Source organism: Hirsutella rhossiliensis, assembly GCF_020360975.1.
Source record: "Hirsutella rhossiliensis strain HR02 chromosome Unknown scaffold00004, whole genome shotgun sequence".
Lineage (NCBI taxonomy): Eukaryota > Fungi > Ascomycota > Sordariomycetes > Hypocreales > Ophiocordycipitaceae > Hirsutella > Hirsutella rhossiliensis.
The window spans coordinates 6,017,881-6,039,757 of NW_025408670.1; the positions used below are offsets into that span (position 1 = coordinate 6,017,881).

The window sequence follows — 21,877 nt, forward strand, 5'->3', positions numbered from 1 at the left end:
AGCCCCCGCCACTCGTCTTGCTTCACGGCAGACCAGTCTCCTTTATTCACTCGATTCAGTCTGCATGGCGGGCTTGGCCCAGCGGGGATTGGATAACGGACAATCAAAAAGAGGCGGCTTCGATAGTGCAAGGACAGGTTACACTACCTAGGTAAAGGACAGCGGTGAGGCGGGCGACGAGATCTCCCCTCGAGGGTTCACGATACACACCAGTGGCCTCCAAGCGGACTAGCAATATCCGCCGGCATGTTCCGATGCTCCCTAGGCCTTCCTCATTCGACGCGGCGTCTCGAGCGGCATTGGCTGTGCACAGCTTCCCAATGAGTCTGCCGTCTCCTACAAGCAACGCAGGCCAGGGGGATCCCCATGACGAAAAGATGCCCACCATGTGCGAACATGATCCGCTGGCTCGGGAAGCAAAAGTCCCCGGCAGCAGCAGAGACGACAGTATATACACACTCGCTCACGCAGAGACGAGGGTATATATATATATATATATGAATATTTCCACACGCACGTACAGATCATATATGTATGTGCAGTACGCGGCTTGGGCGCACGGCAGAAGCATCCAGTTCCGTCAGACCACGATACCATGGCCGTCATGTCCGCACGAGACATAGGACAGCGTCCAATCCGCGCATGCTCTCCACGGCCACCAGTCGGCTCTATTTCTGCAAGGAATTCCCGATGCAACCTAATAATGCGACTTCGCACCCAAGGTGCAAACAGTGACCCATCCACCAGGCATGCAAATCTTCTGTCGAGATGACGAGGCGAGCGGCACAGAAGTCTCGTGCGACAGTCGAGGTCCGGAGATGAGGCGTCAAGGGAAATGGGAAGTTGGCAAACTTTTCTCCCCGCGCGCATTTATTCGCTGCCGTATAACGAGCCAGCTTGTCCACGTGTGGGCCAAGATGGTTCGATGAACGATGCCAAGAACTCATTTCGCCTACTCAAAGGTCCCTTGTGTGCTGCATGTGTGTTATCGACGGCCACGGCAGCCTGCATCCACCCCGTCGGGGTCGAAGGCAATCCACTTTGTCGCAAAGGATGCTCGCATCGGAGCTGTCCGAACGGCTAGCTCGTCCATCATTCCCCAACCATCGGTACGAAGTTCCAGCGTATCAATGGCCCTCCTTCGACGAGGCAATGCGCCCAGCCGTGAACTCGAGTCGCCCCGTGTTGGATTCTAATGATCTGCACGGCAGTTTCAAGTAGCTTCCTCGGTGGCCCGTCATAAGGGATAGGTGCCCGGGCCGTCTGCACAATCTCACGGGAGCCCTGCAAATGGTGCTATACCCAGGCTGATTGTTCCGTCTAGACTCCCAGCGTTTAAGCGGGCGAGTGCAGCTCACATGCATGGATGTTGATGCGTGCGCGGCAGGTACTGTACTTGAAGGCCATCCATTCCTTTCCGGACCTCACGAGAGCGGAGGACGTGCAGTCCGCACATCGCGAGGCCAACAGGGTTGCCGGTACTGGGTAGTAGGCTCCTGTGTGAGCCATCACGGGGTTCTGAGGAATGAAGCCTTGTACAGTAGATGATGCAGCACAGCCGGAGAGGCATGTGTTGTGGGCGTGGTGCTACCATCAAATCACGGCACTGGTTCGGGATCGTGATCGAGCGTGAAGGGGAGGTCTGCCGAAGAATAGCTTGCTGCCACCGCCTTCGTCAGCGAGTCGCGGGATCCTGCCGGATGAGCCAGAAAGGCCTCTGTTGGCTCACGGCGGAAACGCCACCAACGGTCCGAAACAAGAGCCAGCTCAAACCATGTAGCCTTACCGGCTGACAGGATATGTGCCCTTCAGCGCTTCCGGAATGCCTAGCAGGAGATACGTGCTCGGGCCACGAGTTTGGGGTCGGGCAGAGTGGACAATAGGCCGGGCTGGATCGCGAGGCGTCGTTCAGCTGTTGAGTTGTTGGATCATTCAAGGAAGCAGTGTAGGCTTCCATGCCTCCGTCGTCCCGGTGGCAAAGTCACACAGGCTGATGCTGAAGATGCCTCTTGGTGTGACCTAATGCTCGATTGGGATATGACGGTGAGATGGAGGAGATATGCCGGGCGCGAGCTATATGACATTGATGTGCGTAGGAAGACTGGGCAAGACCTCAACAGGCGCCTTCACTCGTGAATTCACGCCAGCATAGGCGCAGCGCCTTGGGTTGTGCACAAAGGCGGGAGCAGTAAATAATGTTGGCACCAATGCTGGCCACAACCATGCTGCCGGGTCAGAGAATGTCAGCCGAAGCCGCCAAACCGGTCGATGAAGTGGGCACCTTCAGCCTGTGGCCCAGTTGGCAAGATGCCACGATCAGCGGGGACACGATCGCCGCGGCTCGGCACCGGGATTTGGACACAGCCAGCCTTTGCGCATCCAGACGGCGGTGACGGAACTACACGCCCAGGGTCAGCGCTTGCACCGACAGTCCGGTGCCCATCAGACAAGCTGCAGGATGAGTGCACGCCATGTTGCCAGGTCCGGAGACAAGAGTGGGACCGCCATGACGAGGGTTCCTCTGCGGCGGATGCACTGAGCGGCGTGACGGCAAGGTTGCATCGAGTTGCCTCTGTCCTGCGGCGGGGGGGGGATCCCAAGCAGGGAACAGAGCCAGGCCGGTCGTTTCGTTTCGTTTCGTACCAAAGGAGGCTCGTCCGCATGCATGCACGCTTGCAGACATGCTGCACAGAGCGGAGAGGACACCCACACTTCTGTTACAGTACACGGGCGTAATTACCGTGGTAGAGCACTGTATGCCGCCCGAGCGACTACCGCTGTGGGCGTGCCCCGGATCGAGGCACTCGGGAAGCAAGTCGAGCGTCCTGGCCCGGGGGCGCATGTAATCCCGCGGTTCGGCGGCAGAGGCTCGCTCTCCTTCCGAGATGCGCTGTTGTTGCTTGGATTCAAGGAGTCGATGCCACGCAGACGGATAGGGCCAGCGTGCCAAGGGGACACGGCCGACTTGACAATTGAGACATGTTTGATTCTCGAGGGTTGTGGCGTCAAGCCATGACCTGCTGACACCGAGTCTGACGGCTCAACGCACGCTAGGGCGAAGACATGCAGGACACATGCCGCGTCGCCCAGCGCTCCGGGATGCTGCACCAGCCCCCGGTGTTCCGTACACTTCCCGCTTGGATGGCAGGATGGGGAGACAGCCTCCACGCTCTTCCTGCTGTCCGTGTCCAAGGCAAAGCATTAGGGGCGTGGGAGCTTCATTGGCCGAATGTCCGGCGGGAATCTCGAATAGTCCAAGATGATATATCAGCCTGAGCAACTGCAAGGCTAGCAGGCGGCGCCCACCGTTTCTGTCCAGCAAGCCTGGGTGGCACGAGGGCGTCGACCAGAAGCCCGGCAAGTGGGAGGACGTCAAAGATGTGACAGGCATACTATGGCTGAAACGCGATTTTGAGCAGAAAAGGGAATCCAATCCCGGCAGTGAGCTGCGTGTATGTAGTACGTACGGCACCCCCCTTGTGTCGGTGTCGGTGAATCGTCGTTCGCCCGCCCATTAGAGTCGACGGAGCAGCGACGAGCATATGGTACAACAAGCTACAGTGCGCACGTGCTGTTAGGACAGGCAACAAGTGGGCATCCAGCCTCGATACCGAGTAGACAAACACCCCTCGGCCCCCGGTCTGGTGTTGCTCGCAAAGGAGTGACACGTCACATAATCGACAACAAAGACACAAGGGGTCAAGCTCGCCCCGTCCAGTCAGGGCGCCCGTTGAGGTGGGTGCGGGGAGCGAGACCCGTGGCTGGAATCGAGTGGAGGCAGCGGTCCGCATGCCCTACTGGACCAGTAGGTAGAGAGGGAGATGGGCGAGGGATGGTGTCGAGTCTATTTCCACGGCAAGGCCTGTCAGCAAGGTCAAGGGGTGCATTGGAGGCGCGGCATGCGTACCACGCTGTCGGAACGACGCAACCCAGGTCGCCTGACGATGCACGAAGGAGGGGGGTTGTCTCTTGTTGCCACGCGGGCGGCAAAACGGGCAGTCGCCGAACGGGTGAGCACAGACTTGTCGTTGTTTGCAAGGCGTTGGGCCGGAGGAATGTGACTGCTGGTGTGGTGATGATCAACAAGCCGTGCACGTGTGCGGGCGGCGCGCTTAGGGCACTTGATTGACTACTGCTGCTGTACTAGGGAGTCGTTACGCCGTACAGTACAGTGGTAAGTGGCTGACTGTCCGTCTTTTTCAGGTCAGAGAAGTTACTAAGTCGGTACATACATAAAAGCGACTACCTATAGGTACTAGGGTAAGGTAGGTAGGTAGGTAGCCTAGCAGTAGGTAGGTAATGAAGCGGCATTAGCGAGACTGAAGAGCATCGGCTACCTCAGTATTAGGTAGGTTAAGGTACTTACTTAAATATACATACATACCTAGAGAGGAAGGTCTGCCATGCACGAACGGAGTAATCAAACATACACTCCAGATTTTCAAACATACACTCCCGACCTAAGCCCCATTTGGAAGAAGACCCCGCCACCAAAATTTGGCGCGCGCTTTCCCAACGCCGCTGCCGCGGCTGCCTGCCTAGATATATTGTCGCATATCACGCCCGTGTCAGTTCCTGAAACCTTATGCTCGATCACTGCCACTGCTGCGCCAGGCTTCGCCGCAATGATCGGGTATATATTGTTGCACGAATGTGTGCATCCAATTCTTTTCCTTTCCTTTGTTCTTTAGATAATTCTCATCAATTGACTGATGCCACAAAGATCAACCGCTGTCACGTGCGAGGTGTGGGACACTATTGTCTGACATATATGGATTCTATCTGCAATTATTACCAACGCCGGAAGATGCATCCCTTAGAGTCATTCAATTGAAGCTATCAATAAGCCCGGCCCGATCGATCTTCCGATATATATACAATATGCATATAATGGCGGAAGGTCTTTGCCTACCTCTGTGACTGTGACTGTGACTGTGAGGAAGGATCCGTCCGACGCGGCGGAGGGCGAGGCACGTAAGGAACGAATTTGTGACCGGCCTGCCTGCTAGTTTTGTATGGTGCCGTGTCCTCTGATCCCCTAGCTGCTGGAAATGCTCCGTAGCCGTCTCGTGAGACTGTGCCGGCGGCTGTGCCCACATGAAGCCGTCGTGATGTGCCTGTGACGAGGAGGCGGTTCTTGCCACTGTGACGGCGCCGGCGCCTGTACGTATACAGGCACAATTGGTGTAGGCGGTGGCATCACATAGTATCCCTGTGACGGCGGCGCCGGCTGTGGAAGTGAGGGCATCGTCGTTTGGTATCCCTGTGACACCAGCGGCACCTGTGGAAGTGAGGGCACCTGTGATAACAGCACCGGCGTTGCTGCTGCTTGTGACTTGATGAAATCACCGATCTGCTGGGCAAGATCGTCAACCCGGCTGCTCACGGAAGCAAGTGTATTCGACCTCTTGTTCATGATAGTGGTGCCTGTGCCCTTCCTCTTCTTCTTTTGCGTCTCTGGTGGCCGTGATACGAGCTCTGGGTTGGCTCTATGCTCCTCTTGCTCCCAAGCACTAAGGATCCGGCCCGTAGATGCCTCTAGTGGAGGGGATACCTCGCGTCTACTGTTTCCACGCCGGCGAGGCTGGACAACGTCAGGATCGGCTTCGTGGTCTGCATCGATATATTGCTGTTGTTCAGGCTGCTAGTAAATTAGTATAGTACTTATGGCTGGAGCAAGATACTTACAGTCACGCCGTAAACCCGCCAGTGGTTATCAATAAGATGCAATGGTATAAGGGCGGCCGCGTCAGCCTGGATCAAATCGCGGATTGTATGCCGGCAGGGCAGCCCCCATTGCATCGTGAAAGCACCCGTACAAATCGTAGGCATGCCTCGATTATCGGCAAGCTCAGCCCGGGCTAGCCTAACTTGCCTGAAGATCTGTTTCATCGGCTGCCAGCCAATTTTTCGGTGCAGTGACTTCATAATCGTCTGCTTGGCCCATTCAACTCTAGCTCTTGCAAACTCGGATTGAAGCTTCTCGCGATGCTTCTTTTGCCGATGGGTAACGAGCCCTCTGATGTGCTCTTGTAGCTGATGGAGGTCAATGAAGCGGTTGCGTAATCGTGACTTCAACTCGTGATGTGTGCTCTCACACGGGAAGTTACCGTAATGTTATAATTTCGGTACTGTTGGATAGCGTAGGTGGAAAACTGGGCACGCCATGGCCAGTAGGTTGTACGGAGGTAATTAACGAGAGCTATAAGAGGAGCTATTTAGTAAAAGGTTAGAGTAGGAGGGTAGTTAGGGCTAGGTTACCTGGCTGATCCGAAAACTCTATACAGAGTAGATCCCACTGATCTCTGCACTCCTCAGCCGTGCGAGCCCTAAAGACTGAAACCCAGGCATCACGGATACCGTCAGCTGTGTGCTCAAAAGTCCGCCTTGGAGCCGGGGTAGTATTGGGTTTCCATCGTCATCTTCACGATCATCTTGTTGCTCAACGCACTGATCTGCCAGTTGTGAGGCATGTTGAATCTGGTAATCAGTGGCACGGTCGATAGGTCGGTCCTCGTCAATGGCATTATCTGCCTGTATAGGGTCGTCGAGAGCGGCTGCTGCAGCGAGGCGAGTCTCCTGTTCTGGCCTATCTCCGCCAATCTCGGTGCCATCGAGGGATCCTTCCCACTTCTTCTTGATGTGAAGGATCACGTTCTTCATCATATGCCAAACGCACACTTGTTGTTGCGTTGATGGGAAGATAGAGTCAAGGGCGTTCTTCAGGGCGGTATCAAAGTCGGTAATCACAACGCCCGGGTCCGGAATATCAGCCTGCCGACCAGCCTCACGCAACTGTGAGAGGATCCATTGGAACGCGCCTTCGTCTTCCTTGGCAGTGAGGCCAAAGCCTACACTGAAGCTCTTGTGTAGCCCTGTTGTGCCAATGATCTGTAGAAGCGGCATGTTAAAGCGGTTGACCTTATACGTATTATCCATGATAAGGAGCTCGGGGTTACGCTTCCAGTCAGCAATACAGTCATCGTATGTCCAGAAAACCTCCAAACCTTCCCATTAGGGCCACGGTCAACTGCATAGTAGCTGATTTCCCTTTGCTTTAGCATCTTTGAGTACATCGAGGAAGGCTTGTGTAGATGTAGAGGCGCCGTAACGGAAGGCACGAAGTTGCAGCTGGATGAAGTGTATATCAGAATCGGTAATAAGGAGCTCAGGATATTCCTGTCGGATAGCATCCACGATATCCCTGCTCTTGTTATTGACGTTCTTGCTAAGCCCCTCGACGAGGCTATGAAGACGCTCGATGCCGAATTTGCGTTGGCTTCGTTGACGGACGATGGGGTTAGCAATTGGCTCAAATAGAGGTTCGTGGTTATGAGAGCCGTGCTTGATGGTGACTTTGAATGCATTGCAACGTCGGTAGAAGCGGATGTAACAGCGAAAGTCACATCCCGACTTCTTGATGACGTCTTGTATATACCCTCTGCCTCGTCCCAGGGCCTATACTGACCACTGTATTCACAGCGGATATTGGCTTCCTTGCGCCTAGGCTTGCCGGTATTCTTGCTATTTGCAACGACTACGACGTAGCCAAGGAGCTCTTGCGTAGCTTTGAGTGTTTCAAGCGCCTCATCATACGTATCGAAAGACATCTCCGTGATAGCCTCGGTGCTACTGTTGGTATTGCTTTCGGTCGAATTCATCGGGACGATTGACTAGACGTGACTATTGCGGTAGGCGGCGGCGGCGTTGCTGTTGTGTTGAGTCAAGTGGTGATAGCTTCAATTGTTGATGATTGCGAAAATGCAGATGGCGGCCAAAAGGCAGGTGGCTGGGCGGGTGGGCGGCGGCGATGGTCACGGCAAGCCAGGGCGTTGGGAAAGCGCGCGCCAAATTTTGGTGGCGGGGTCTTCTTCCAAATGGGGCTTAGGTCGGGAGTGTATGTTTGAAAATCAGGAGTGTATGTTTGATTACTCGCACGAACGAGTCCCTGGGCTCCTTGTGGAGGCGAATATAGGGCCTGATGCACCCACCAACAAGACAGGCTTTGACTTTGTCCGTGCAGCGAGTCCTGGAAACAACTAAAAGAAAGCGCCGTTGCGGAGCACGGAGAGGGTGCATTATCCCCGAGTCGGAGCCGCCCTGCAATGCTCATTGGCACCGCTCTGTCGGATTGTGGTCTCGGGCCAACGGCTCTGCTTCGACAACGTCGTCGGCCACACCACCACGCTCCCAGTGCCCTGGGTCCGGTCTTTGGCCACCCTTTTGCGGCATTGCGGCGGATTACGGTGGCTTGTGCAAAGCAGCAGTGCCGACTACGGAGTAGTACGGGCTATCTCTCTCGGCGTGACATGTCGAGGGCAAAAGTGGCTTCTTCCATGGACTGTCTTGCATGCATGGCCGCAGCGAGTACTGGAGGTATTATTACCACGGTACATGGCGTGGGTTGGCCGAGAGCCAAACCACTCACCCACCTGCATCTGTTGGAACAGGTCTCTGTCGTCTGCTTCCTCTGCCAAATTCGAGGGGAAAGAAGAATAAACCAAGAGGGAAAACACTGCAAACCGGGGGACTCCCTCCTCCCCCCCCCTCCGCACTGGCAGCCCGTGGCCCCACCTGTACTAAACGGCGGGCCGCTCGCCGCCTACCCCACACCCCCTGGGCCCTTTTCCGGCGCTGTGGACAGTGGACCTCTCAGCGGTGGGGATGCGGTCAAAACAGAGCAGCGAGAGTTGTGGCTGTAGGTACTCCACACTACTAGTGCCTAGGTACCTACCGTACAGTGCTTTACGGGAAGCATTTACATGCGTGAATGCCTCTTCTTTGCTCTGCCCTTGTTCTGCCGGCCGCAGCCAGTCACTGCGTCCCAGCACCTGGATGACGATGGTAGACATGCATCGCTTGCCGTACTGTACAGTACATTGGCTCTCTCGTCATCCATGCCACACACCTCACACCACACACCACCTCCACCACCTTGGGTGTATCTGTAGCAGTTCAGCGCCTCGGGGACTGACGGGATCCTGCTCCCCACCCACCCTCGACTTGCCGGTACCTGCGACTGCTCAAACTGGTGCGACGCTAATAACTGACTGTCTAATGCAAGTACTTTGTATGCACATGTAGGTGCATTTTCCCAAAGGCAAAACCCGCTCTCCATATGTTATCTGCCCTTGCCTCTATTCCGTGTGGGGAGAAAAACAAGAAATAGGTACTATGTACCTGGTATCTGGTACCGGAGACACAGCCTCCAGGTACCCGCCTCCCGCCGTACCCGGTGCTTTTGCCTTTCCGTCTCCTTGCGCTTGACGGGCGGCCGTCGGTACCTCTGGCTGCCCGCGCTGTACCCGGTACCGAGTGCTGCTCCAGGGTCTCGTCGTCGTTTTTGTCTCGTCGCCAAGCTCTCACCGGTCGCCTCGTTTTCAATCCACTCTGCCCCCTACCACCCCAAGTTACTCCTCCACCACTTCCTTCTCCTCCTCCTCCTCCTCCTCCTCCTCCGCCGCCGCTCGTCGCGCCGTTCCCATTGCTGCAGCTTAATCTTTATCCGCGCGTACTTTATACATTTTATGCGAGCAAACCATCTAATATCCTCCTCCCATCCCCCCCCCCCTTCTCTCTCCTTTCTTCCCCTCCAAACCTCACCGTCAACTCGCAGTCTCATTCGCCACGGCGTGTGAATCTGCTGCTGCTCAGTCAGCCGGGCTGCAGAGGCCTCTCCTCTCATCACCGACCACCCCGCCCTGGTCAACCCCCCCCCCTGTTCTCCCGCCACGCCGCTACCTTGACCGTCTACAACACATTTCCAGAGGCCTTTCGGTCGTCTTCCGCCTGCCTCCTCTTCTTTCTCTTCCTCCTCCATCTGTCCAAAGTGCCATTTCAGCACGACATCACTTCACCGAAACCCCAGAGTCGGCGACTGGTTCTCTCCCTTGCCTTCAGCGGTGTACAACTCCTGCTCTTGACCTGCCTTGAGCGTCGTGTCACGACCCTGTGCGTCCCTTCAAGCTTTGGTTGGCACTTTGCGACCAATTCTCCCTCATTCGGCAATCGACACCATGAGCTCGTCGGCACAGCAGTCCCCCTCGGCGCCCAAGGATGTCCCGGCCAAGAAGGGCAGAGGCTTCGGCAACGTCTTCTCCAGGGTCAAGATTGCGCTGCGAAGGGGCGACTCGCCTTCGTCCAAGGTGAAGCCGCCCGCCGCCAGCGCACCTCTCCAACCTCCTCCCACCAAAGCGGAGCCAGATGCCTTGAGGTAGGATGCCCTTTGGTTTTTTCTGGCCATCGTCAATGCACCGCTCTTGGCCAGGACTGACCCCTGGGCAGCAAGCCACCACCCCCCGTGTCAAAGGCTGCCGAAGCTCGAGCACGCTACGAGGATATGGAGGGCGTCACCAAAGTCGCCAGAACTCAGTTGTTCGAGGAGCGAGCCAAGAAGCTCGCCGAGCGATATGGCCTGGAAATCAATGCCGACGATTGGATCAAGACCACGCCCAATGACATGGTCCTTCGCATAGACAAACCGATTCGCATCCGCGTCCGCCGCACATGCCACAGGTGCAATACCGCTCTCTCCCAGGCCAAGGAGTGCCCCAGCTGCCAGCATCCCCGCTGCACAAAGTGCCCCCGCTACCCGCCCAAGCGCACCGAGGCCGAAAAGGTGGCCAGCCGGGAGAAGCGAGCAGCCTTGATCCAAGCCAACAAAGAGAACCCGCCCCTCATCGCCGACTACACCTACAGCAACAGGGGAATGGTGCTCAAGAGACCGAGCAAGACAGGCGGCCAGGACTTGTACCAGAAGAAGCCCCGTCAGCGCGTCCGAAGAACCTGCCATGAATGCCAGGCGCTCTTCACGGCAGGCGTCAAGAAATGCCAAGCCTGCGCCCACATTCGCTGTACCGACTGTCCCAGAGACCCGTAAGTTTGCCACCGCCCACCGGGAAACGCTAGCTAACCCGTTGCCTCCAGACCAAAGAAGGACAAGTATCCCTTTGGCTATCCAGGCGATGCCTTTGGCCCCAGCAGCGTGCCTCGCTATGAGTGCCAACGCTGCGAAGCCCTCTACCCGGTTGGCGCAGACCACGGAACCACCTGCAAGAAGTGTGGCCGCGAGAAGTCGGAGGCCTCGCCTCGAGCTCTGCCGCGCAAGGTGGAACGAGAGCCAGACCCCGAGATTTTGAGAATTATCCAGGCCAAACTAGACAGACTCAAAATCGCCTAGGACGCGTCGAGTTGCGGCAGTGAGCGAAAGTCTTGGACACCCAGCGAGAGCCTGAATTGATGAGATGGCCAGTGTCCCGACGGGACAGTGTCGCGGTTGCTCGCCCCACGAGATGAGGGTGCGAGAGAGCGTGAGAGCCAGCCTGGCGTCTGCTCGTTCCTCGACCGACATGACATGACGACAGCGATGAAACAGTACCTACGCCTAAATAGGCATTGACGGACTCGATCAAATCTACCGCCAAGTTTACGAGCACAGCACGCGCGGGACCAATCCATGACTTGAAACGCTCCTGATCTCTCTCGTCATCAACGACGGCGAATGCATTTACAGTCAGCTTTCTTCCCCTTTCAACCTTGTCTCTCATTTTCTTCCAACTCTGTTACTTTTTTTCTATTCCTTCGTCCTTGGCATTGAGCTGCATTTCTTCCGCTTGCAACATGATTGGAATATTAGCGACAACGACGACCACGAAGCATGACAAAACTATGATATTCCGAATACCCTTTTTGAAGAGGGATTGGAGTACTGCTGTGCCGGACGTCAAGTGTTCGGTCGCATTGTCGCCAGCCCAGGCGAGACTCAAGCTCGCGCGCCCGTGTCGCGGCCGGCACTCTCTCAAGCGTGCCGAGGGTTGCTCGAGGGACGGTTGAAGGACTGTCGAAGGAGACCCGGGGGCTGGACACGCCGAGGGCGAGGCAAGTCTACAAGCAGGCGGCGGCCGGACGGGGCAGGCGGCGGCCGGACGGGGCAGGCGGCGGCCGGACGGGAGTCGTTCTCAGGGAAAAAGGCATCTACTTGTAAAAGGGCTTGGTAGCTGGAAAACGCATATACTCGTTCGTGACTGTCGGGAGCTAGAGTGCCTCTGTTCTCGTGGCACTCCCCTCTCTCCCGTCGCCACTATGCGCATAGATTGGTCAACTTTGCCATTGCTCGGTGGAAGGAAGTGGGTGGATTGCCCTCGTATCCCTGGAAGGTGTGCTGTCGGGCTGAGATGGTTGACAGCGGCGGTCCGTTGGACGACGTGCGTAGGCCGGTTACACGTAGTTCCCCACGACTTGTCTCTCAAATGCTGTCTCCGCTTCGGCGTGCCCACGAGCCGCAAGGAACTCGAGGACGAGGCAGTCAAAGTCGCCACCAAGTTACAATACAACGCGGCCAGCGTGGCAGACGCTTGGAAATGATGTCCACATCCCATGCGCTCTGCCGTCGCTACGCCGTTTCCGTGTCCCATCCCTTGCTCTGAACAGCACACAGCCCCGGCGCGCAGCCGTTTCGCTGCACCGTCGCTCCTCCTCGGGCCGATGGTGCTCGCGCTGCAGCTCCAGCACAGCCGGCGAGAGCCCCCCTTTGTCTCTTGAGATCACGGACCGTTGAAGGGGCGGTTGGGGGGCCTACTCAGACCCGCTCGCGGGGCGCCCCATCTCTCGTATGAGGGGCTCCATCGCGAACCTGGCGTCGCCCGGCACCGAGGCGCCCAGCGTCTCTCGCCTGTTGGCCTTGTGCCCGATGTAGCCCCCTGAGCCGTCCATTCTGTTGTTTAGGAACGGGTACTGGCTCTCGACGTTGCCTTCGGCCACGGCGGCGTTGAAGCCAGCTTCGTTGAGGATGGGCATCAGCCGATGCGTCGGGTAGAAGCGGCCCCTGACGGCCTGCTCCTCCAGCACCACGTTCTCCTTGGCGAGCACCCAGCGCCACTGCTGTTCGGGACTCACCTGGCACCGCCACCGCGTCTCGTCCTGCAGGGCCAGGGGCAGGTTCTCCAGCGGCACGACGCCCGGTGAGTCCTCGCCCTCCTTTGCCGTTTGGTACATGTTGCCGCGGAAGACGACGGCTCCGGGGCTCCCCTTGCGCACGACGATGCCGGTCAAGCCAAGGACAGACGAGTCGTTGGGGGAGCCCCCATCCCCAGCAAGCGGCCTGACCCGCACGCAGTCGCCGATTTCTATTCGTTCGGCTCCGAAGAAGCAGCCGTAAAAGGGCATCGTGTCGGCGCTCACGTCCTCGGACAGGGGGCACCAGAGAGAGTAGGACGCGTCGATCTTGGACGCGGCCATCTTGGATGCATCTAGGATGAGGTTATTCCGTTTCGCCCTGTCTTGTCCAGCCAGGAGAAAGAGGTTCTCCCAGGGGACTTGATCAAACACCTTGTTCTGAAGATCCGGGAGCATCACGCCGGGGACGCTAAAGGCGTGAAACGGCCGCATCTCCTTGCAGACCTTGGTCACGTTTTGCTGCTTTGCCGCAGAGTGGCCGATGGGGATCAGCTGAAAGCTTTCGTTACCGGGAGCCGCAATCACCCCGAGGCGCCATGAGTTTACGTTTTGGTACCAAACCAGCTCGCCCGCGCGGAAGAGGAAGGGGGCTTGCAAAGACCACTTGATGGCTGGCGGACGAGACTGGTTCTGCGGTTGAGCCTGCGCTTGCGCCGATGGTTGAACTGGTGGTTGAGCTTGCGGCTGAGCCTCTGGTGCCGGTGGGAGGGCCTGGGTCTGGGCCTGAGCTTGACTCTGGGTCGGCACTTGTGCTTGGTCTGGGATAAAGGACGGAGCCTGGGTCTGGGGTTGGGGCTGTGGAGGTGCCTGTGCCGCCGGGCCTGTAGGCTCCGCCGTGGCCGGCTCCGTAGCATTCTGCAAAACCGGCGCTGGTTGCGAGGGTTGTGAGCTTTGCCCGCCGGGCGTTTGCTTCGTTGGTAGCTGTCCAGCCGGAGTCGGCAAGGGAACAGGGGACACCTTGGGTGGTGCTACTGGAACCTTGGAGGGCGCAGCGCTGGCAGGCAGCATAGGGGCGGCGGCGTCGGTTGCAGAGGGGTTCTTGGCCAGAGTGGGCAAATTGCAGTGAATACAGCAGCAGTCGGTGTAGTCCATGGAGGAAGACAGAAGCCAGATCAGGTGGAGGCCGAACTCTTGCGGCGTCTTGAAAAGCTTTGCCTTGATGGGGTACCCCGAGACCCAGAGATGTTTGGACTTTTCGTACAACCAATATCCCCGAGGGAATTGGACATACCAGGGGTTGCCTTCTGGATCTCCTGGGTCAGCAGATCGAGGCGCGTAGACGGAGCCGGAGATGTCACCTTCGGGGTTGGGCGAAAGCTCTTGTTTCAGCAAGATGCCCAGCTTGATCCTCCACTCCACAAACCTCGGGTCGTCCTCGTCGAGGCGAACCATCTGCGCCTTGGCTCTAGGGGGCGCGACATCCTTGCCCGTTTTCTTAGCTGCATTGACTGCTGGTGCCGCCGCCACGGGCCAGTATCCCGGGCCGGAATCAGCGCCGTCGCTTCGGCCGACTCGGACGACATCAAAGTCCTTTGTTTCGGCGGCCATTGCTGCTCACCGGTCCTGTCTCGTCCTCTGCCACGAGCTGGTGAGCGGGGTCGTATTCGTCAGCGCGGGGGTCCTGGTCCAGCGCCGCGATACGAGTATGTCTCCAGGCCACCGTCCTTGACCACGAGAGTCGTCAGCTGGGGGTTAGGGGAGGGAGGGGGAGAGGCTCGAGCAGGTTCGCCAGTCGGCCACAAAAAAGCGCACCGCGACGCCGAATCACCAGCTCCCGCTCGCGTTCATATCTAAAAGGGCCGGGAAGCAGTGTCCCAGCGGTGCCCCTCGGCTTCAGGGCTTGCGAGTGCGGCTGTTGGCGTGAGCCTGTTGTTGGTTCCGTCGACGGCAGTCAGACGCACGTGCGGAGGGAAGACGGGCTCGGGGAGGGACCGTGGGGCTCGGCAAGCCAAATAACAAGGAGGGCGTTGGCAGTGGCTGTCATGTGCTGGTGGATGTTGGGGTATGATTGGATTGGTTCCTTCTGATTTATCTGGGCGGAATGAACCGACGATAGATGAGCCACGTTGCGCCGACGGAGGTGAGTCTTGTTGAATGAGTTTGGTGCTTTCAACTGTAAGCAGCGACAGATGAGTAATCAGTCTAGTTCGGTCCAACAGAGCGCCTGCCTACCCTGGAGGCAAAGGCAGCCGTCCAGGTCGGAGACTGGGCGAGACGATCAAATGACATGTCTGCGGTCTCGTTATTTGCATCTTCTTTTCCGCCTTTGTGTTGCGATATTAAACTGCAAAATTCCTCCCGAGACAGGTCGTCAAAAGAATAGTATATCAAGTGGCTACAACTTTCAAAACATGCTTCCCTTTTACGAAGCACCATTGAGTGGGTAGGTGCACAGATCAGCATACATCATCTCCGCGGAGTCAATCTGCCAGAGCACATAATCAGCGTCAACTCACGCTTTATACCCAAGACTTGACTCCCAAAAGCGAGCGACTTGATCGGTCGTGCTTCTGTGCAGTTGTACCCAGGTACCACTAGATAGGTAGGTACCTAGGTGCAGACGGTTGCGCGCTGCTGGAGGTAAGTCACCACTTGGCAAAGGGTGTAAAGGACAAGCGCACCGCCACAACATGCTCTTCAACCCGCGTGGCTGGTTAACGCGCGACGCAACGCGTGACCCCAGTTCCTTCAACCCGTCCAGAGTCGTCAACACTGATCGCATTTCCAAAGTAGAACTCACCGCGATCCCAGCCGCCGGATTCTCCAACCCCCCCCACCATACATCCCGCCTTCCTTCTCCTAGGCCCGGGCTCCCAATGGAGGATCTGCTGAGCAACGACTACGACAACCGCCACCGGGCATTTTTGCAAGCTCTCCTGGCACGGGGCACGGTGACGTTTGAAGAGTCGCAGACCATCCTCGCCGCCATCTTCAACGCCGCGACCGGCGGGGACGGCAATGTACGCCCCGACCAGGTAAGCGAGGAGGACTTTCTGGCGTACATCGAGGCGGCCTCGGATGCGGCCTCTCTATTCGACTATGAGATCCGCAGCACGGTGCATCAACTCACCAAGCAACGCATCTACGCGCTCGTAAACACGACGTCGGACCCCCAGACCCAGCTGGCTACGACCTTTAGCCCCGAGGAGCTGGCCTTCATCAAGCGAGCCCTGGACGGCATGTTTGACAAGTTCAACAGGCCCCGCATGGAGGTGCTCGCCATGACCGAGATGCAGGCAATCAAGTTTGCCAGGCCGAACCGGAGGCAGAGTCAGGGAGACGCAGCCGAAGCGTCGCAAGTGTCGAGCGACAAGGGCCTGAAGCACAGCGAGGTGGAAACCATCCTCGCCAACCTCGTCGACGGAGGATGGTTCGAGAAGAGCAAGAGCGGCTTTTATTCCGTCACCCCGCGAGCCCTGCTGGAGCTGCGGCCGTGGCTGATGAACATGTACAACGACCCGGACGCCGGGCCCGACGAGTGGCAGCGCATCAAGTTCTGCGAGGCCTGCAAGGATATTGTTACGACGGGACTTCGCTGCTCGGAGCCCAGCTGCACCCTGCGGCTTCACGACATCTGCCAGGAAGCCTTCTGGCGAGCACGCAGGACAAAAGAATGCCCCCACTGCTCCCGGGAATGGACGGGCTTGAACTATGTCGGCGAACGAGCCGTCACCATGACAGAGGCGTACCAAAGGGGCCGCAGACGGAGCGGCGGCAAGAGGAGCACGCTGGCAGACGATGTCATACGACAAGAGGGCATGGAGGAGGACCGGAGTGACGGCGAGCGAGACGAGGGTGGCGAGTGACGAAGCCGGCATGTCCAGTCGCCCAATATACCCAGCAAGCTGCAAGCCCGGCCGACTCTTGGGGAGACGGCCACCTATGAGCGCGTCGGGCTATTGGTCACCACATGTGGGCAAGTCGACCACTGACCGGACAGTGAAGTGCATCATGCACGCCATGAAACACGCACAACCTGCACACGCATGCGAAATCGAGTTTGCGGGCGCTTGAGCGGGGCGCATGCTGTGGCTCATGACATCACTCGGTGGCGGTGCACGGGCGGCCGCCAGCCCACACACAAAGGAGGCGCTTGCAAGGCGCTTGCATCATGCAAGTACTTTATGTAGAACTACTATAGATGTCAAAGGACAAGGCAGAGAGAGTGCTCAACAAAAGCCGTCTCTTGCCACTGATATCAACAAGAATCTAAAAGGACCCTACAGCGGCCTCGCCCGAGCCTTTTCGCCCCGACCTGTACCTAGTTTCCCTGCTACCTCACCTCGCCTGCTCAAGCGCCCTTCCCCGCAGTTTGTTTCGCAGGCAGCGCTCGCCGACGATAAGATGCTCGAATACTTTACCTACAAGAAGATCAAGAAGCACAAGACTCAGAAGGAGGTCAAGGAAGAGGCCAAGCGCCTGACAGACTCCAACAGGGACTCTGACGACTTGCTGGAGGAGCGCGCCCATGGCAGGCTGGACGACCGCCACGGGAAGCGTCGCGATGACGGTCGCGACAACGACGACGACCGGGCGCTCCAGGCGCCGCCTGTCCTCCGCCCCGAGGACGAGACCTTTCTCGAACAGCTACTCGCAGGCGAAGATGGACCGGCGCCTCCCTTGCCCCCGCGCAACTATTTGAACGAGTTCGGCTTGCCGTCCGATAACGAAGGCGCGGCTTCGGCGAGCGAGCCCGAAAAGAGTGAAGAGGTGGCGGGGGAAAAGGATACAAACAAGGCGGGTGCCTTGAAAACGGCCGAAAAGAAGCCTGGCCGGTTTGCCCTCTTCTTCTCCAAGAACAAGAAGAGCAACGAGGAGGGCCTGGAACCCCACGGCGTCCCGCCGGCCGAGGGCGAGGGCGAGACCAAGGACCTCAGCCGCGTCCTGGACCGCCTCAACCTGAGCGCCAAGAACAACAAGGTCGTCTCGACAGACTCATCCGAGCTTCTCCAAAAGTTCACCCAGGTGTTCAAGGACCTTGTCAACGGCGTGCCCACGGCCTACGACGACCTCGCCAAGCTCGTCGAGGATCGCGACGGCACCCTGTCCAAGGGCTTCGACAAGCTGCCGTCGTCGCTCCAGAAGCTCGTCACCCAGCTGCCCGACAAGATCACGGGGAGCCTGGCGCCCGAGATTCTCGCCGCGGCCGCGAGCAAGCAGGGCATCAAGTCGGATGCCCAGGGCGGCGTCAAGGGCGTCGCCAAGAGCATCCTCATGCCGCACAACCTCGCCGAGCTGGTGACCAAGCCCGGCGCCATTGTCGGCATGCTGAGGGCCATTGTCGAGGTGCTCAAGACGCGTTGGCCGGCCTTCATTGGCATGAACGTCATCTGGAGCGTTGCCCTGACACGTAAGTCGTTTCCCTTGACTCATTCCCATGTACGCCGAGACTGACCGTCTTCCATCAAGTGCTCCTCTTCATGCTCTGGTACTGCCACAAGCGCGGCCGCGAAGTGCGCCTGGAGCGCGAGCAGTCCGCGGTCGCCATCGACGGCAGCGACCGCATCGAGGAGCTACCCGACGACCCGACCCTCCCCGCCCCCGAGCCGAGGGTGGCAGATGTCTCAGGGCGGTCGTCGTCGACCACTCCGCAACTGTCACATCGCCCTACTGCCCAGCGTCGCGATACGTCCGGGTCGAATCGTCGTTGATACGTGTAATGAATTGATGAAATGGGGTTCAGTGGGCGCTGTTTTCTTTTTTCCTACCCTTACGAGAATGCGCTGTTTTAGTCAAGGCACGATGAGCTTGTACGTGTTTCTCTGATAGCGGCGCGTCACGCCGTGCGGTCTCAAGGCCATGCCTGTATGCGCATTGAGATCGGTTTTTCGCCTGTCAAAGTCATGGGTATCTTGAATCGAACACACCAAAATGCAAAATGGCCAGTGTTTGCCTTCCAACAGCTTTAGTAGTCCTGCACCAGCTCCTTGATCTCCTCCCGGCCCGGACCCATGGCTACGCTGCCGCTGCTTCCCTGGGCGCCTTGTCGGTCAGTCGCGGCGCCGCCGTCCTTCATCCAGAAGTCCACCTCGTCGATGACGTCGTACACAATGTCCTCGGCAATCTGCTGCCTGTAGCGATCAAAGACGTCCCGGACCCTGGCCTGCTGTGGCTCCTCCGTCGGCACCATGTCGACCTCGCCGTTTGTGGAGTCGTACTCTGGTGGAGGGTACCAAAAGTCCGGCCCGAAGTTGACCTCGGCGGCACCGCCCCGGAACACGCTCACGGCCGGGTAGTAGCCGAGCATGCCGTCGTCGAGGCCCTCGCGAGCGCCGACCTGGGGCATGGGCCTCGACGCGGGGGGGAGAAAACCAAGGAGGTTCTCAAAGGGCGTTCCCATCAAGACTCCGTTCCTGTAGATCCTGATGCACGAGTTGGGCAGTGTGCGCAGCGCGGGGGAGGGATGGTTGGGATTGGGTGCCTGGGAAGATGAGCCGAAGCCCATGGGGGACGGGTTCATCAAATCCTCCAACTCCTTGGTGGTGTGATACTCGATCTTTTCGAAATACGTATGCGCCTTGAACCTGATGGGCACTCGGTCGCGCACGATGTTGGGCGCTTCCGTGGCTAGAGAAGGCTCGTCGTCCGCTGCATCCAGGGCAGGGCTGTAGTCTCCCGACATGACCTTGCGATGCAGGTGTTCCGAGGGCAGTTGTATTTCCAGACCAATCACGTCGCCCTCGCGAATGCTCTCGCCGGGAGGGAAGAACTCCTTTGGGCGCGACATGTGCACCTTTTCGCCAGAGACGTCTCGAATGCCATAGCTATACGCGTCGAAGCCCACGGGAGCGTCGAGCGAGGCCTCGCGTCTTGCCCAGCCCATGCGCACGTGTGTTCCGCCCTCGAGCTTGCCAGAACCGTCCTTTGCCGCCCTGACGCCTCGGGTAATCTTGCACTCCCAGTAGCACCGACCTTGTCGGACCGCCACGTTGGCCCGCGCCATGCGGAAGCCCTTGTCTGTTGTGATGTGCCGGGCGGACTTGTCGAAGAAGACGTGGGGTGCGGCATCCTCGAAGCTCATGCGTGGGCCAAAGGGCTCCGGCTCCGTCTGGCGGTAGTAGATTATGGACGGGAAGAGAGGGTCGGCTATGCAGTGCGTGTAACGAAAGTTTTTCTTGTTAAAGACGCTTCGCCGGGTCAGCCACGAGCTCCACGCAAACGCAGGTTTTTACGACGGGGGGGGGGATCTGAGGCAGGAGAGGGCCGTCGGGAGCATACTGTTCTGAGGTCTCGAAGAATTCGATGTTGCGACCGTCGGACGCTGTGACGTCGTGGTGCAGTGTGAGAATCGGCCCGCGAGGCAGATCAAAGTCGGAAGGCTTCGGGGGTGCTAGCTTGTATCGCAGGGGGCCGGAATCGCTCTGCTTTGGTTCGCGGGGCGCCTTGGGATCTGGCGTTGCAGGATTGCTGTCGCCGGCCTTGGCCTCGCGCTTCTTGAGCGTGTCTTTTTTGGTCCGAGAGGGCTTGGGCCGGTTCGGCTGCGACGCGTCCTCTGGCGGCTGAGGCTCAAATGGTTTTACCTCTGCGTTGAGGGGCGACGAGACGGCGGGACTGTGGCCTTCGTCCAGAGGGCGTTTATGCGGGATCGAGGAGAGCGAGGCGGTCGGGGTCGACTCCCGTTTGGGCGCCTCGGCGTCTGAGGACATGCTGCTTCGCCGGTGCCGCGTTGAGAGGTGGTGATGGGCGTGGGGGCGATGTTGGGGGAGTCGAGGGCGAGGGTACGTGCATGTACTGCTGACGATGCCGGGCCAATCGGCGGGTACAAAGTACCCGAGCGGTAGTTGGTAGATAAGATCAAGATTGAGGTCAGATGGAGAAGATAAGATAAGATAGCGGCAATCAGCATCCGTACCTTGCACTTATTGTACTAGGCACAAGGCTTGTATCATTTTGAGCCTGGATAAAGCCATGGTGTCGGGTGCAAAGTCGTCTATTTTGCTGGAGCCACGCACCATGGCACCTCCACTCTGTAACAGATAGAAAGTCAGGCACTGAAATATTCGAAAGTCGCCGACCCCTAGTCATCAGCAGCCCAGTCCTAAACAGGACTAGCTCTGCTGTCGTTTGCGATGGGCCCCAATCTCCTGGGCTGCTCTCCGAACTCGGCCAATCGCAGGGCAGGGGATGTAATCACCGCCTTCCAACGGGCCTTTCATTGGGCGAGCAGCGTGTCAAAAGGTTGGCGGTGACGCTTCGTGGCAGGTGCTGCAGGGTACATGCATTTTACATGCTCCCTTCTCACTTCTTCTTTGCCCGCCAGCGAGCGTGCCGACCGTCGTGAACCCAAGCAGACTCAGCCATCGGGGAATCCGGACCAAGGTTTCATGCATTGCGGAGGCGCCCTTCAGCCGCTGCCTGAGGCCACTTCATTTCACCTCACATTGCCTTACCTCAGTGAAACCTTGCTGACCCCGGACCGCGCACTCGTCCAGTCAGCCCCGGCCCTGATCATTTGCAATCCTCGCTCGCTCGCCGGCTCTGTATCGGCGGCCCCGCGATACCACCGAGTCGGACAAGGGTATCTGGTGCAGGCGCTACACGCACGCACTTGGCGCCAACACTGCCAAGTGCAAGGGTCTCTTTTCCTCTCCTCCTCTCGCCCTGTCTTGCCCGAGACTTCGCCCCTCGCCTCAACTTCATTTCCTCCCTTGCGAGCCAGCGCGCTCGTCTCCGCCCCGTGTTCCCTGACAGCCTCTTTCGCGTGGTAGCGATACAACCTCACCCCGATCCGGACTCGGATCCCCCGGCTTGACCCCCAGGCACCAGTCGCCCGCGCAAGCGTCGCTGGTCCTGGTGCTGCGCGTCGACGCGCCTTCAGCTACTGTCGACTTCCTCCTACACACGTCCATCGTCATTGGGCCTCCACTCCTCTCTACTACTCCTCGAATAGAGGTGTCACTACGCCTCGGAGCCACCACCCGCG

General features: G+C 58.3%; 6 protein-coding genes across 6 annotated transcripts; 3 read left to right on the forward strand and 3 right to left on the reverse strand.

Moving 5' to 3' along the window:
• Positions 1–6,074: 6,074 nt before the first annotated feature.
• HRG_04997 (MULE transposase domain-containing protein) lies at positions 6,075–6,939 on the reverse strand (the record flags this gene model as incomplete). The annotated part of the gene is made up of 3 exons (XM_044863468.1): positions 6,075–6,202; positions 6,262–6,386; positions 6,452–6,939. 3 exons carry the CDS (start codon positions 6,937–6,939, stop codon positions 6,075–6,077), a joined length of 741 nt encoding a protein of 246 aa, XP_044722082.1.
• Positions 6,940–10,016: 3,077 nt separating this feature from the next.
• Positions 10,017–11,179, forward strand: HRG_04998 (zinc finger domain-containing protein; the record flags this gene model as incomplete). The annotated part of the gene is made up of 3 exons (XM_044863469.1): positions 10,017–10,213; positions 10,285–10,875; positions 10,927–11,179. 3 exons carry the CDS (start codon positions 10,017–10,019, stop codon positions 11,177–11,179), a joined length of 1,041 nt encoding a protein of 346 aa, XP_044722083.1.
• Positions 11,180–12,573: 1,394 nt separating this feature from the next.
• HRG_04999 (transcription-silencing protein clr2 domain-containing protein) lies at positions 12,574–14,502 on the reverse strand (the record flags this gene model as incomplete). The annotated part of the gene is made up of 2 exons (XM_044863470.1): positions 12,574–14,198; positions 14,253–14,502. 2 exons carry the CDS (start codon positions 14,500–14,502, stop codon positions 12,574–12,576), a joined length of 1,875 nt encoding a protein of 624 aa, XP_044722084.1.
• Positions 14,503–15,770: 1,268 nt separating this feature from the next.
• Positions 15,771–16,760, forward strand: HRG_05000 (nse1 non-SMC component of SMC5-6 complex domain-containing protein; the record flags this gene model as incomplete). Its single annotated transcript, XM_044863471.1, has 1 exon — positions 15,771–16,760. One exon carries the CDS (start codon positions 15,771–15,773, stop codon positions 16,758–16,760), a length of 990 nt encoding a protein of 329 aa, XP_044722085.1.
• Positions 16,761–17,298: 538 nt separating this feature from the next.
• HRG_05001 (RING-like domain-containing protein) lies at positions 17,299–18,605 on the forward strand (the record flags this gene model as incomplete). Its single annotated transcript, XM_044863472.1, has 2 exons — positions 17,299–18,304; positions 18,364–18,605. The coding sequence occupies 2 exons, from the start codon at positions 17,299–17,301 to the stop codon at positions 18,603–18,605; spliced, it is 1,248 nt and encodes a 415-aa protein (XP_044722086.1).
• Positions 18,606–18,859: 254 nt separating this feature from the next.
• HRG_05002 (set1 complex component ash2) lies at positions 18,860–20,600 on the reverse strand (the record flags this gene model as incomplete). Its single annotated transcript, XM_044863473.1, has 4 exons — positions 18,860–19,052; positions 19,113–20,081; positions 20,173–20,432; positions 20,475–20,600. The coding sequence occupies 4 exons, from the start codon at positions 20,598–20,600 to the stop codon at positions 18,860–18,862; spliced, it is 1,548 nt and encodes a 515-aa protein (XP_044722087.1).
• Between the last annotated feature and the right edge of the window lie 1,277 nt (positions 20,601–21,877).